Source organism: Anopheles merus, chromosome 2R (genome assembly GCF_017562075.2).
Source record: "Anopheles merus strain MAF chromosome 2R, AmerM5.1, whole genome shotgun sequence".
NCBI classification, from domain to species: Eukaryota; Metazoa; Arthropoda; class Insecta; order Diptera; family Culicidae; genus Anopheles; species Anopheles merus.
The window spans coordinates 63,023,793-63,039,625 of NC_054082.1; the positions used below are offsets into that span (position 1 = coordinate 63,023,793).

Sequence of the window (15,833 nt, forward strand, 5' to 3'; positions counted from 1 at the left end):
CCACCTTGGGTGTGTCTGTCAGTGACATCAAAAAATCCCAAAAATCATCCTGCAACGTAAATACTTCATCCTAAAACTTGTTAAGCTGTTTGGTTTATTGGCAAAACGGTAGAATGGACCTTCTAAGTTCAATATTGGGATCAATGGATCGACCTCCATCAAAGCAACAAAAGGACACTAACATTTATGAAAGTAAGTTGATGATTGAAACATCTCATGATACAGACAGTACGTCAATACATATTTGTACGAGGCTGCATTGGTGATTGTTACAATAATTGATTTTCTAGAACAAAGAAAGGATTATGAATGCGTGAAAAACAGGCAACGTGAGGATTTAAATCGATTTCGAACGTATGTAGAAGAACGCTTAGGGCGATTTATAAAGGATGAAAATTTGCATAATGTAGAGTTTCAATCGATGGATAAAGTACACCGATCCATTGTGTAAGTATGACCGCAGGACTCCACACAGCATAACACGTAGCGCAACCCGCTGCGCAAAGCGATCGAAAACTTGTCAGCCACTCGCTCAATGTAGCTAGAGAGCAAAAACCAATAACGATAAAGCGAGGTGAAAGGGAAAAGAGAGAAGAAAGAGAACGTGGATGTGAACTATTTTTCGGCCATTATCATTTTTGCGCCAACACGGTCGCGTACCGGAGCTTTTTGTCAAAAAGAGACATAAACATACAGCGCGCTCTCTCGAAATACCGTAAACGCTTCAACCGATCAAGAGCTTCGATCGGTTCTTCGGACATTTCTGCTCGCTTTCTCGATCGGTTTCGGCGGAAAGCGAGCTAGAAAGCGAGCTCAAAAACTGCTCGATTTTGTTGTGCGGGAACATAACAACTGACAGCTGCCAAACGCTTCAGAAAACGCTTGGGAAAGGAGGTAAAGCGTTTCATCAACTTTCGGTCATCGGAGTAGGTTGGTAGCTTTTCTACGAGCAATGAGCTGCCTACTAAGGATATTCAAAAGATGGTACCAGCAATAAAGCGTTCTCTAAAGCGTTTGGCAGCTGTCAGTTGTTATGTTGCGCTCTGTGTTATGCTGTGTGGAGTCCTGCGGTGATTAATCTCACGGGTTGAGATACACCTGTTTCCATCTACGTTCGAATCTCATGCCGTTTGCATCGAATCGCAAACCGCCTGCTTCGAATCGCATGCCACTACGATCGAATTCCACTATGGTCGAATCGTGTGCCACTACGATCGAATCGTGTGCCGCTACCATTGGATTTCTGAAAGGTAGAGTATAGTAAACTGTTTGTTCACGTTTGCAAGCTATATCTTTCTTCGCCGACGGCATTTCGTTTGTAATATACTAATTGTAATTATTCACTGATTATAGGTAAACCCCACGAATATCGGTTGAAACCAAGGATTTTACTGATATGTCGCAGGGAATATATCTTGAGAAAAACACAACTGCTTTATTCCTTAGTTCAGAATGGAATCATCTTTATTCACTCAAAATGTACTCTGATCGAGTCTTGCAATGTTACTGCGTTATGCGTGTTACTATGCAACATCTCCCCCCTTAATTCAGCCAATACGGCTCAAACCTGGCTAGTAGCCTTCGAATTCTTCGAGGACTCTCCGCTATCACGGTTTGAGCAGAAGATGCAGGCATCGGTGGAGTGGCTTCAGTAGTAACTGCGAACGATGATGTTTGCCAATTTTCTCCTTCAATTTCTTCAGCGGACTCTTCATCAGCTGAATAGTAATGTTCTTGTTCAGTCATTTCAATTGAGTTTTCAACTGCCTGTGGAGTTCCCAATCCAAATTCGTCAAAGAAAATAGTTAACAAATTTCCAGTGTCGTGACAATTTCTATTTCCACACGATGTTTCCTCCTGTAGACGCTTCTTCAGTTGATTTGCATGTGAGCGAATAATTCGCTGGTTGTCTTCCAAAAACACGTTGTAATTCACTCTACCGACTCGTTCGACTGTTGATGCCGGTTTCCACTCCCAGGAATTATTGCGGTGGACTTGGGAATAAACCGCTTCTCCAGGAGCGAAGAATTTTCTACCAGCTTCTGGCCTTTCATTTCGTGACCGTGAAACTGGAGGAAGTAGTAATGACTGAACTGTTCGAATAGGCCGCTGACACATCAATTCAGCTGGAGACTTATCTGGTGTAGTTGTGGTTCGATAAACTTGCAAAAAAGTCTGCAAAGCTTCATCTAAAGTCTCTCCTCCTGCTCGAATGTTTCGCAATGTACGCTTTAGTGTGTCCACGAAACGTTCTGCCAAACCGTTTGACTGCGGATGGTATGGTGCAGTACGGATGTGACAAATACCCAAATGTTTGCAAAATGTCCAAATTCAAAACTGGTAAACTGCGTACCATGATCAGAGACTATAGTTTCTGGAACACCAAACGTAGCGAATTATTGCGTTAAAAACTTGATAGTTGTCTTTGCCGTTGTAGTTTTGGTTGCATATACTTCTGGCCATTTTGTGTATGGATCAACTACAATTAAAAAATACACGCCATCTACAGGACCGGCATAGTCCACGTGTACACGTGACCATGGCTTTTCCGGCACAGGCCAAGATTCAGGTGTTTCTTTGATTGGTGCTTTGCCAGCAGTGCAACATGAAGTACAACGCCGGACAAAGTTTTCGATATCGACATCCATTCCCGGCCAGAAAACGAAACTTCGAGAAATGGATTTCATTCGCACCATTCCAGGATGACCGCGATGGAATTGTTGCAGTACCTTTTTCCTGTAAATGTTTGGAACAACAACTCTGTTGTGAAACAAGATACATCCATCTACATGCGTTAACGATTCTTTTCGTGTGTAATACGAACGAATGTCTTGATTTTTGATTGACGACGCTTCGTTCGGCCAGCCTTCCCGGATGAATTTCAAAACAGCTTGCAGTGTTTCGTCCAATCTTGTTGCTTTTTGAATGTCAGGAAATGATACTGGCACTTGTTTCAATGATTAGTGCATGACGTTTTGAATACCCTCTTCAAGTGAAATCGAAGCTACAACGTAATCTTCCTCTGGTTGCTTGCAACGGTCGATTAACCTTGATAGCATGTCAGCGCACCCAAACTCGGTGGTTGAAACATATTCGATGGTAAAATCCTAGTTTAATAACATCAATGCCCACCGTTGGAGTCGGTTTGCTGTGTGCAAAGGAATTCCCTTTTTTGAACCAAATATGGATAGTAAAGGCTTATGATCGGTTAAAAGAGTAAATTTCCGACCAAGTAAGTACTTATGAAATTTGGTTACCCCATAAGTAAGAGCAAGAGCTTCTTTTTCTGGTTGTCCGTAGCCTTGTTCTGCAGACGTTAATGTTCTTGAAGCATGTTGAATGGCTTTCAAATATCCGTTCGGGAATTTATGAAAAGTAACTGCGCCAACGCCGGTGCTAGACGCATCTGCTGCAACGATGATAGGAAGATTCGGATCATAATGTGTCAACAGTAAGTCAGATTGCAGTACTTTCTTGAATTTTTCGAACGATGTTTGACAATCCGAATTCCACTTCCACTTCGTATCCTTCTTTAGCAGTTGATCTAACGGGTGTCCGAGTTCATACATGTTTCTCACAAATCGGCCGTAGAAATTCACATCTACTAAGACGATCTTAATTCGGAAATGTTCGTTGGTGCTGGAATAGATGCGATGGTTTTCAGCTTCTCTGGGTCAGGACGTATGCCGTTGCGATCTACCACATACCCCAAATAGACAATTTCAGTTTGATAGAAATGATATTTTTCCAGCTTGACGTGGAAGCCATATTCTTTTAAACGCTGAAGAAATGTGTCTAATGATTGCTTGTGTGCCTCCCAAGTTTTACCGAAAATTATAGCATCATTTAGAAATGTTCTAACGCCAGGAATGTCAGCAATCATACCGTCAACTAGTCTTTGAAAAGCTCCAGGTGCTGATTTGACTCCCGGTGCGAGACGGTTGAACTGAAAATGACCTCTATGTGTGTTGATCGTAAGAAGGTGTTTAGATTCGTCTTCTACTTTTACTTGTAGGTATGCATCGGACAAATCGACTATGCTGAATACAACACTTCCGTTAAACTGTGCAAAAATTTCTTCAGGAGTAGGTAGAGGATAATGATTTGACTCTAAAGCTTCGTTAAGCCCCGTCGAATAATCCGCACAAATTCGAACTTTACCATTAGGCTTGCGAATGGCTACTATCGGAGCAGCCCACTCCGAAAAGTCTATTGGTGTGATGATGCCTAGTGATTGTAGTCTTGATAGTTCCGCATCCACAAGAGCGATAGTATTGAATGGTACTGGTCGTTTTGGACAGAAAACTGGTTTTACATTGGGCTTCAGAAACAGTTTCACCTTCGTTTTTGTGCAAAGTCCAAGCGAATCATCGAAAACTGTTGGATATTTCGATTGAAGCTGTACTATTCGATCCTTTGGACATGCTGATGAAACTTTCTTACACAGTACATCGAAGGGAATTGCCCATAGATTAATCCTGTCTATCCAATCTATACCTATAACATTTAGGACTGGTGATGATGTAACAAAACAAACACATTTCTCTGTAATTGCATTAAGGATAACCTCGCATTCGAATTCACCGATAAGCTTGAGTTGTTCTCCCGATGCATTCGATGCTTCAATGGATGCTTGAGAAAGTTTCGGTTGACCCAAATGTTGCCATGTTGTTTTAGAAATAACTGTTATGTCACTTGCGGTGTCCAGTTGGAGTGATGTAGTTATGCCATTGATTATGATAGAGATAAATTTCCTTTTAGCAGTGTTTTTCGTGACATGATTAACGAAAATTCCCTGAGATTTCTTTTGATTTTGATTTTGATTCTTCTCACTCTTTTGATATGTGTTGTTGTTTGAAGATTTCGATCTCATGGCTTTACAGTAACCTTCCTTGTGGCCTACATTTTTGCACACTTTGCAGAGATGATCTGTAAAATTGCAATCCCGTACAAAATGCATTTTTCCACATTGCCAACAAGGAGTACGAGGGACAGTATTCGAATCTGATATCGGTTGACGCTGATCTTTTGAATTGCCGAATCGGGAAGGCTGTGCCAAACGATACGGTTTCTTCTCTGAAACTGCATGCACGGAATGCTTCGATCTTGATTGATTTTCGATCATTGTTGTATCCGCTTTCAGATTGATAAGCCGTTGAAATTCTGCCATTAGTGTTTGAATGTTCACTTTAGCCTCCGGCGTCGCGTTTTCTATTCGAGATAGCAGTCTTGCTCTGATATCCGAGAATTCTGGAGCTTGCAGTCCGCAAATGAAAATTAGACATTTGAAATCGTCTAATTTCAAATTCTCGAACTCAGAATCCTCGCATGCCTTATTCATTCTTCCGCCGTAAGAGATGATATCTTCTAATGCAGATTTCACTATCTGCAAGCACTGGTACCTTTTGTGGAACACCGAATATTGCTTTCCGAAGATTGTTTTGAGAATATTGACGGTTTTTTCAAACGAATTTTCATGCGGTTGCTTCGGAAGAATGTAATTCACATACCGGCTGTGAGCGGACGTTTCCAGCTTCCTCAGTAAAAGTCGCACTTTCGCCTCGTCATGCAAACTGCTGGCATCGTTTTGAAAAAGGTCTTTGAAACGTACATACCATTTTTCAAAAGTGATTATGTTTTCTTCATCGTAACGAAACTCCTCGATGGTTTTCGATAAAGATTCAAAGATTTCGTCAGGACTTCTAGTTTTAAAAGCAGCCATCTGTTGAAGAAGTTGAGCCATTTGGTTGAAAACGGTTTCAAGGTTTTCATTGTTCATCCTTGACGCTAATTCTCGTTAGCTTCAGAATCTCGTGAGCTTCGGGTTCCGGGTTCAGTAATAATCCTCGTCGCCAAAATGATATGTCGCAGGGAATATATCTTGAGAAAAACACAACTGATTTATTCCTTAGTTCAGAATGGAATCATCTTTATTCACTCAATGTGTACTCTGATCGAGTCTTGCAATGTTACTGCGTTATGCGTGTTACTATGGAACATTTACCATCAACAACGAACACCGAATATTAGTTGAAAACAAGGATTTTACCATTTTACCAACAAGGGACCACGATATTCGTTAATAACAAGGATTTTACGTTTAATCAGTGAATAATTGCCTTTTAATAGAATTTTACAAACGAAATGCCGTCGTTGAAGATAGAAACAGCTTCCAAACGTAAACAAACAGTTTACTATGCTTTTGCTTTCAGAAATCCAATGGTAGCGGCACACGATTCGATCGTAGTAGCATATGATTCGACCATAGTGGAACGCGATTCAACCGTACTGGCACGCGATTCAACCATGGATGCACGCATTCGATCGTAGTGGCATGCGATTCGAAGCAGGCGGTTTGCAATTCGATGCAAACGGCACGAGATTCGAACGTAGATGGAACCAGGTGTAAGTTATAATTATCATGCATACGCTTCTCTTATTTAAGGCATGATGTATCTGAAACGGCTGGACTTACAGGAATGAGTTTTGGAATGCAAGGCGAACGATATATTGTAGTGTACAAAAAAGAGCATCTTCCATGTGAAGATGAGCTGAATGCTCGAAAAAACGGTGAAGTCTGGACCAAAGAAACTGCTGCACAGTATGCCGAACAACGTCGATTAAAACAATTGAAGCAATTGGGTGATACAAATGATTTACACATAACGAGGGCTGAAAAGTTTAGACCAGTTTTTAGCTGCACCAAGAAATACATGCAACTTTTCAGTGAAGAAGTGAAAATGGACAATGTTCGAAAAACTGAAATCAATGCATCATATGGATATGGTAAATCTATATTTTACAGTAATTGTAGATCATAAATAAGCAATATTAAATTTCAAAACTAATTTACGTTTTAGTGCCTAGTGCAAACAAAAAAGACGTACGTTCCATTGAACAAACAATGGCAGACATACTAGCGAAGAAACGACTTAAAACTCACCATGCAGAACTTGATGAAGAGCCATATTCGACTGAAGTATCATCGGAGGCATCAAGACACATCCCAGGCGCCACAGATTAAGCTTAAACGACTCGTAAATTAAATATTCATAACAAAATGAAAGCTCTAATGCTTCATAGGTTTGCTCAATAGATGGCGTATTATTAAGGTGGATTTAAAAATATCAAATGGTGGACTCTAGTGCATTTTGACAATTCGTCACTTGACGTAAGGTCCCCAGGATTCAAACTTTGTTTGCTTTTATTAAATTTGTTCATATAATTTATCTACCCCATTTTTTCGATTGAATATTCTTAAAAAATGTACAGTAGGTGGCCGCTAACTGGATGTGTTTTAACTGGAGGTTCGCTAACTGGAGTGATTCTCAGTTAACAAACACTCAAACATAAAACCATGAAACATCCGGAATCTCATGAAGAGAAATTTTTCGCAAATGTGCATTTTTCAAACAAATTTAGGGTCTTTTGTCTGGGTTAATTGATGTTATTACACGAATAACTATAATGTAAATGAACATAAATGAAAAAAACAGTTTGGTATTTTTATTACAGTCAACGCCAATCAAAACAATCAATCCATAGAAACGTCATTCCAGTTAGCGAACATTATTCGTTAACTGGAGCTTGTTTACCTCTCAGTTAGCGATCATATATTGTATTTTGAACTTTGCGAGTTCTTATTTAACATTAAAACATAGATTTAAGTGTGTTATTTTGTAATACCCGTGATTTTATTCTATAATTCATTGCTTTTTCGACATTTTTGAGGATCAAAACTAAGAAATCTTTTTATTTTTCAATTTCCACATTAATTCCTCATTAACTACTAGCCGCATGGACAATCTACGTGAGATTAGAACTCTTACTCACATGATTTTACATTTCGTGCATAAACAAATCATCAAATCTTTTGTTAATATATTTTTTCGATAAAAGCAATAGGCACACAATTTGCTAAGCTTTGTGTGCGGAAAACAATGGTTAACAGTTTTACAATGACGTAAAGTCCCTCAACTATAGCGACCCCCCAATGGCCCTTATCCACCACCTGATATTTTTAATCCACCTTGGCGTATTATAACTCATCATCATATTGCTGTCTTTTTCTTGCAATGCGTTGTGACAAGCTTCATCTAATCATGATCTACAGTCAGTCCAAAAAGTATTCGTCTAGCTGAATATTTTTCAGAAAAAGGCGAATTATGGCCGCAATACGTATGGGGCGATAAAAGTAATGAAGAGGTTTGATAAAGGGCCATCAATACACACGTTTTGCTAAAAAATAAGCATTTAAATAGTGCAATAGCACCCAAAATACATACAAAACTAAAAAAAGTCGTTTGATGGGCGCGCAAAAAGTATTCGTCCATCTAGCTTTTTAATTATTTACGCTGGACAAACACTACGTACACGTGAATTAAATGTATTATTATCAATCTACTGGTGACTTCCTTCTAAATTAATACATTTCTGTTGTTTCAATTGCACTTCAAGCGGTCAGAGAGGCACTAAAGGTGGGGGAGTTAAATGATTGGAACAGGATGGCGAAAATCTTATCTTTAACTTATGCATAACCTATCCTACCCATTTTTGAAGGTTACAAAATGTGTGGGGGGCCTCATTCCTTCATTTGATCAGAGTTTGGCCATTTTTCTGACACTAATTGTGTAAGCAGCAATTCTTGACCGTTAATGTAACGAAAGAAGCGGTTTAATGTCCAAAAAATCCAATATAACCCAGGATTCAGTGCATTTTATGATGGCCAACAAGATCAGGAAAACAGATGGGTCACATTTGGTTGATGGGTCATGCTGCATTTCATCGTAGCTGGTCATGTAATAGCTGCCGTCGGCGAAGATAGAAACAGCTTTCAAACGTAAACAAACAGTTTACTATGCTCTTGCTTTCAGAAATCCAATGGTAGCGGCACACGATTCGATCGTAGTAGCATATGATTCGACCATAGTGGAACGCGATTCAACCGTGCTGAGGAAATGTTCGGCTGCCCCATCAGGACAGCACTGGAGCTGTTGCTGCCCCCATCATCACACTCATTATCTCCATCCTCATTTATTTCAGTGCGAAGTGTTATGGGCCAATCTGATGGTCCCCTAGATCGCCACCGACGACACTCATCGGGCGTAGATCGAAGTGTGTGTGCGATCTATCGGGAGGTCAGCGAACGCGCGCTCGGCACGATGCGTGAGTGCCGATCGGGTGAGAGAGAAAGATATGGCGCGCGCTTGAGAAAGGTCGTGGTAACAAAGTGGTAGTAAAATCGTTTATGAGTAATTAATAATAAACAAGGACTTTTCAATCACATCGTTTTTGAAGGAAGTAACGCGTTAACGTTTCTTAGCGTTCTTCGAAAGAAAACGAAAATATAACACGAAGTTTTCAACCTGGCGAGCTCGTTTCTACAAAATCTTTTAATAGAAACTCATAGAAGTGGATACCGGGAAAGATTGTTCGTAGCTGTGGACGCGTTATGTATGACATCACTGCGAACGATGGACGTTTACTTCGGCGCCACATAAGCCAAATCAGGCGTCGTGCGGTAGCCCTTGCACCTGAGGGACATCAGCTGCCGCTTGATGTACTGTTAGCGGAATGGTCTTCTTCTTCTTCCCGACCAGAGCCAATCCAGCCGGAGATGGAACCAAGCATAAGCGAGCCAACAGCGTTCCACCGTCATCGCCCGCTTATTCATCACTAGCAGCGACGACCCCGATGGATGTACCTTTCACGACATCCAGCTCGCTACATCCTGCCGATCTCGACAACCGTGACGGTAGGACCGACCAATAGATTTGCCACGCAGGTCTTCTCGAGTAAGAAGACTTCCGCGTCGGCTCGGAGCCTATCAACTCATTTAGCCGGTCCACCGAGACTGCAGCCTCTTCGTACACTCGATGCTTTCCGGGAACTGACAGCGTTCGATGTGTAGCGAATATAGTCGTCTCTCTCTTTCTCTCTCTCTCGTGCATGATCCATTACGATCGGGGATCCTACGATATAACGGACACTCGGGATTTGGGTAAAAGATTTTTTGGTAAAAGAGTTTTTAAGGCCTCCCCTATGGCAATCAAAGCAGCCCTGACAAGAAAAACGAGATAGTGTGCGGTTGATCGGTCATGTAATCTGTCAAATATTCAAAAAATAAAGTTTGTTTACATTTTGAACCGAACGATAGCTCTCACGATGTACAAAGGCGAGTGATTTAAAAAAGCATACATCGGTGATGAAAGTGTTGTGTGTAATGTGTAAAATAAACAGCCGAAAAATTATAAATGGCGGTAGAATCGACTTCGCACGCCTGAAAGCAGTTTAGGGTAAGTAAAGCATAGCCAATAATTGTAATATTAAATCAATTAAAGCGGTGTTTTCTATGCAGCTGTTGTGCAACCGTGTTGAGCCGGCGAACGTTCGAAAGAGGGAAGAAAGAATGCCGGCAATCCAACTAAACGATGTTCGATCATGGAAAACAAGGTAAGTTGTAATGAACGTAAGTAAGTAATGAACGTAATTCTTCCACCAGGCTTGCCAAAGTCAGCTTACTTGCAGCTTCTCCTTGTTCAACAACTGCAGTTTCATCAGCTTCCAGTTTAGAAATCAATCTAGCTCGGATGTCCGCATCCCGTGGCGATTGGTGTTTGTTGACCATGGCAGCATATGAAGTAAAATCATCCGCATCACTCTTGGCGTACTGCAGGCACTGGTAACGGGAGTGAAAAACCGACTTCTGGCGACCAAACAACTTCTTTAGTTTTGTAATGGTCTCATCCAGAGAGAAATCGCGAGGATGCTTTGGCAGAATAGCAAATTGGCATTGGCTTTGGCATCAAAGAAAACTCCTGCGTCCGGATCGTACAGGAAATCTTCGTACTCGATGGTCTACTCGCTTCGTACTCGATCGTACTCGATGGTCTTCTCGCTTCCGCTAGCCGCCGTCGAAAAAGTTCGATTTGCTAAATTTTCGATCTGGTGCTGCTGCTTCGCGACGAGATTCGCCAACTTGCTCGTTTGGTGGTTAACTTAGAACTTATTTATTACTAAAGAAGGCATAGGCTACTATGCCTAGGAAGCGAAATTATGCTGAGGCAAAATCCTACTAATTGGTAGTCATAGCCTACTACACAAAGCCCGCTCGCCATTGGACGCTTGGACAATTCCTTTTACAAGCATTCGGTGACCAGTTTGCGAAACGTCTTGCCGCACGCCTGGTACAGGCCCTTCTTGTCCGTCCCGGCATCGATCGTGGACTGATCGTTCGGGAGCGTCAGCATCATCACCTTCATCTGCGGGTAGTTGTGGTACGGCGCAGTTCCGGTCGCCATCTCGATCGCGGTAAAGCCGAACGACTAGAAGCCGTATCCGTGGTCCCGCTCCATCTCCTCCGGCGCGATCCAGCACGACGTGCCGATAAACGTGTGGTACACCTTCTGCCGCGACATGTCTCCATCGGTGGCGAGCCACGCGCTCATCCGCTATATTTAAGGAGCAGTCGTCGCCGGGCAGTAGGATGGCCACCTTGATGTCCACGTAATGGGCAATGCGAAATGTGCACTCAATTGGCAAGCGCACAACAAGATCCAGCAAACGTTACCGACAGTCTTTGTCGCCGTGAAAATGCTTCTAATGCACGGGTGAGTTGGATTTATAACTACAAGCATACGTTTTTTCTTTCTTTAGTTTCAGCTAATGCCAGACGAACGATCGAATGACTGTTGCCTCGGAAGGGAGGTCTCATCTCTGACTTGGATGTGATGGCACCGAGTCGATTGGTCGCAGTTGGCCCTGGTGCTTTGAATGAGGCGACATCGGAGAAGCTGAACGCTTCGTGGACGTGTTGTGTTTAGATTAGGAGCGGGCGTGTTGTGTGCAGATCTCGATCGGCGAAGTGCTGTAGTGATATTGTGTAGTGATTGTGTCTATATGTATGTTTTAAGTGTGATTGCATTAGTTTTATGCAACTAAATCATGAGCACCGGTTTCTGTATTGAATACTTCGAAAGTATTTGTACAAGTGTACAAAATACAGTGTAAATGATGATGAACTAGTTTCATTTAAAGGTGTCGAACTTTGTACGTTATAGTAGGTCATTTGTTTTTGTGTGGTGTGTAAACATTAAGTAAGATTGATCCCAGTGCTAGAGTGAATTCTTTGCTGAATAAAATAGTGTACAAATATTGTTTTAAAAAACTGTGTGTTTTGTGTATTTTTCGGTAGCAAAAAAATATCACTAAAGTGCAAAAAGGTAAGAAGGAAATTTCTCAGCTACGATGTTCTCCTTTTTTTTTGGCCTGATGTATTCGCTTCCGCATTCTTCATAATGTGCATATAAATGATTGTTCCTATGTTCCGCCAACAATGTGTTTGAGACGATGCAGTTGCATAATGTGAACAAAACGATAATGTGTAAATATGATGATGTAATTTCCCTGCCTGGTTGCCTGGCTGGCTGAGTGGATGGCAGAATGGCTCACTGGCTGGTTAGTGCTGACTAAAATCGGATGCGCTTGGCCCCTCGCCAGAGTGCCGGGTGCATCATACATTGGTGTTCCGTTGCTAGTGCTCGGCTGAGCAGATATTTTGTAATATTTTATCATCGAAAACCCTCACCACTCATTTCTTTCCTTTTTATGTATTTTATATTTTTCATCAGTAGGAGTACCTCGTTTAATTTATTTATTTATTTATTTATTTTTTAGAAATTGAAGTACATAAATCGGTCTATCCGTTTATATCGGTTTCATAAGCCTCTTCAATCGTTCAATGGTCAATCAATCATGGTCAACACTCTTACACTTCTGACGAACGTAAGTATGAACTGAATGAAAAAATATGCTCAGTAATTAATTGTGATATGTTCAAACTCAATTCATAGACAAACCAATTGCATTTGAGTGCAAAAAAAATACTACTTATACATTGTTTCATTTTGGTTTTATCCCTCTCCATCTCTCTCTTGATAGGAATGCCTGGTCGCTAGCTGCAGCTTCCCATCGATGTAGGCACTCGATCTTCGAGGTTTTACTTCACCTGATCTAGCCATCGAAGCTGTGCTTCCTTGCTTCTAGTACCGAACTGAGTGCCGCTTTCGAACACCTTGCTGTTGGGGCACGAGTCTGGCATCTTTACAACATGTCCCAGCCACCGCAAACAGCCATGTCCGATGCGCCATACGGCTTCAGTAAGCTCGTGGTTGATCATTCGCATCCACACCCCATGCTCGAATGCACCGCTTAAGATGATCCGGAGGATGTGTCGGCCGTCGTGTTTCGCCGCTGTCCTTTGCATGCTGTAAAGTAACACACCTATTCATCGCAGCACGAGCGCAACGTGATACATCGTGACATCATCCGGAAAACTTGCAGCTGGGGCACGGTGGTGATCTGAAGATTGCCGATTTCGGTTGGTCCGTGCACGAGCCGACCTTGTTCCGGTACGACGCTGTGCGTTTCGCTCGGCTATTTATCGCCCGAGATGGTGCATGGTCAGCCGCACATAAAAACTGTCGATCTATCGAATTTGGGCGTGCTGGCGTACAAGCTGCTGTGCGGTAAGGTCCCGGTTTTGGCGACCACGTATGAGGAAACGTACTATAAAATCATGAAGCTGCAGTTTAAGATGCCGCCAGATATGACGAAGCCGGCGGCCCATCTGATCTCGCGACTGTTCGTTAAGGATCTGGCCAGCCGTATGCCGCTGAAACATGTTGCGTCCATCCCTGGATACTGGTGCACGTGCACAAAAAATAAATAGGAATTGCTGCTACCATGTACCATTTATCGTTTTGTTCTCACTAAGTATGTTTATAAGATACCTGTACCCTTTAGTTTTTTAAACCCTTTCTCTTATAACATGTAGTGGTATTTGAATGGCAATTGATGGGTTTTGTATTGTGATGAACAAGATCGTGACCAGCCTCTCGTGGTACCTTTAGTGCTTTAGTTCTATATTAAGGAGAGCGTGGAAGGGTATGGCTACATTTATTACGGCGCTGCCATGCACCTTTCGTTGCAACGATAAGATATAGCTAGTGTTCTGTTTTTGATGATATGTTATATGTTGGGATAATTTGTTCGGCTATTTATTTAGATGACCTATTCAACTAGCTACATAACGGTGTAATTTGGAATAGGAAAAAAATATTAATCATTCCGTATGCCCTAATGGCAGAAAGCTGGTTTCTATATAGGTTAGACGTAGTTCTATTCCCTCGCGCAGCACACACCAACCAGTGATTGACTATCCGGTTAGGAGATACGAATAAGTCTTGTAAGCATTTATACATAACGTCAGCATGACCACGTTTGTCGGCTGTAGCGGAAATAAAGCATAACAATTATTTATTTGTTACGCTGTGGGCAACGCTGTGCGGTCCCGTGATATAGTCATCAATTCGTACGACCTAATAACATGCCTGTCATGGGTTCGAACCTCATACGGTTCGTCCCCCCGTAGCAAGGATCAACTATCCGGCTGCGTGGTACCAAATCAGTTTCGAAAGCCTGTACAGGTCGACATGTTCGCGTCGTTAAGCCAAAAAGAAAGAAAGTGCTGCGTTGTCGTGATGGATACGGTAAAAGTGCTTCCATCTTAACAGAAGGTGTTCTATCATCTACCAAAATTGTTGTGTGAGAAATGGAATTAGCTTGCAAAAAGGTTTGGTCAGTCTGATTGATGAAAAAAAAAAATCAAAATAGTTAGGTGTTTTTACTTCTCTTTTTCCGTTTCGGACATAACTGTTGTCACTAATGGTATGCCTGTACCACTAATTGATTTATCAATGTAATTAACCTATTGATTACCCACATCAGGAGTCAGTCCTATGTATGAGGGGGGGCGGTCCATACGGGACTTGAGCCCATGACGAGCATGTTGTTTGGAAAACTAGTTTAGTGCATAACCATCAACTTATTTTCCTTCATTGAAGAACATAGAAGCTGTTGTGGTCCGATCGAACTTAGCCATTCTGTCCATCTGGGTGTGCCACTCAGCGATAGCAGTCGACGGCTTCCGTATGATGTGTGCGTGGAAGGATGTGCGTGAGTTACAGGTCGCTGACCAGACGATTGAGAGAGATAGTGCAAAAAAGAGGGAGATCTAACCTACAGCGCACATGTAGTGAGTGTGGTGATTTCCGAAATATTTTTTATTAATAACAACTTTTTATTCCGTCCAATCGAATAGTCGCGTCCATCCTTGCTAAGATCAATCACAAGACTGACGATTCTCCTCCTCTCCTCGAAAAGCCTCCTATGTTGACACTTCCATACGAACGGATGTATCGCCTCTCGCTATCTCACTCTCTCCGCGATTAGCCTGATTTTTATTTTGAATGCACCGATACTTTTCGTTAATCGCTATTATATCTTAACTGTTTTCATGTTTCTAATTAATTAACTTATATGTGTATGTTCTTATCTGATTATCTGATCATCATTAAATGATAGTTACTTGCCTTATTCGAATCTATGGTATATATTTATTTTCCTTGCTGCTCTCGATCCCTACAGTGAGTATTCTCATTCGTGCGGCTGAGCTAAGGCAAATAGGACTAACAAGCCCGTGCTATTCATTTATAATTAGGGAATAAAGGATTTTATATGTTTGTGTCAATGCAAAGTAATCGTCTTCATCATTGTAGTTAACGTCCATGCATCCGACATAAAAGAAGCCAAAGCAATCAGAAACCGATTGATGATTTTAAAGCTCGCAGGCCACAGCGGGCATTAAGCACTGTTGCGGAAGGTCAGTCTTTTACGAACAAGAGCCCAACTGAATAGGAAAGGACTGTTCGAAGGGGAGTGGTTAGTACCAACATGTGATCGTCCTGATGATAGTTTTAAGAGTTTGTTCATTG

At 41.8% G+C, this 15,833-nt stretch overlaps 1 protein-coding gene across 8 annotated transcripts; it reads left to right on the top strand.

Moving 5' to 3' along the window:
- LOC121587904 (sperm-associated antigen 7 homolog) lies at nucleotides 1-13,782 on the top strand. 8 transcript variants are annotated; one of them, XR_006004129.1, is made up of 8 exons: nucleotides 1-192; nucleotides 291-447; nucleotides 6,446-6,786; nucleotides 6,861-7,037; nucleotides 8,874-10,452; nucleotides 11,656-12,558; nucleotides 12,676-12,783; nucleotides 12,940-13,782. XR_006004129.1 is itself a non-coding variant. In XM_041905221.1 (4 exons), exons 1-4 carry the CDS (start codon nucleotides 114-116, stop codon nucleotides 7,022-7,024), a joined length of 741 nt encoding a protein of 246 aa, XP_041761155.1. In that variant the 5' UTR covers nucleotides 1-113; the 3' UTR covers nucleotides 7,025-7,256. The 8 variants fall into 8 exon arrangements, 1 of the variants encoding a protein (XP_041761155.1); XR_006004126.1 differs by having other exon boundaries at nucleotides 8,874-10,295; nucleotides 10,358-12,558; XR_006004124.1 differs by having other exon boundaries at nucleotides 8,852-12,558.
- Nucleotides 13,783-15,833: the final 2,051 nt, after the last annotated feature.

Coding starts and splice junctions, on each gene's coding strand:
- LOC121587904 (XM_041905221.1), top strand. CDS start 114: ATGGACCTTCTAAGTTCAATATTGGGATCAATGGATCGACCTCCATCA. Junction 448..6,445: donor AAAGTACACCGATCCATTGT/GTAAGTATGACC, acceptor CTCTTATTTAAG/GCATGATGTATCTGAAACGG. Junction 6,787..6,860: donor CAATGCATCATATGGATATG/GTAAATCTATAT, acceptor TTTACGTTTTAG/TGCCTAGTGCAAACAAAAAA.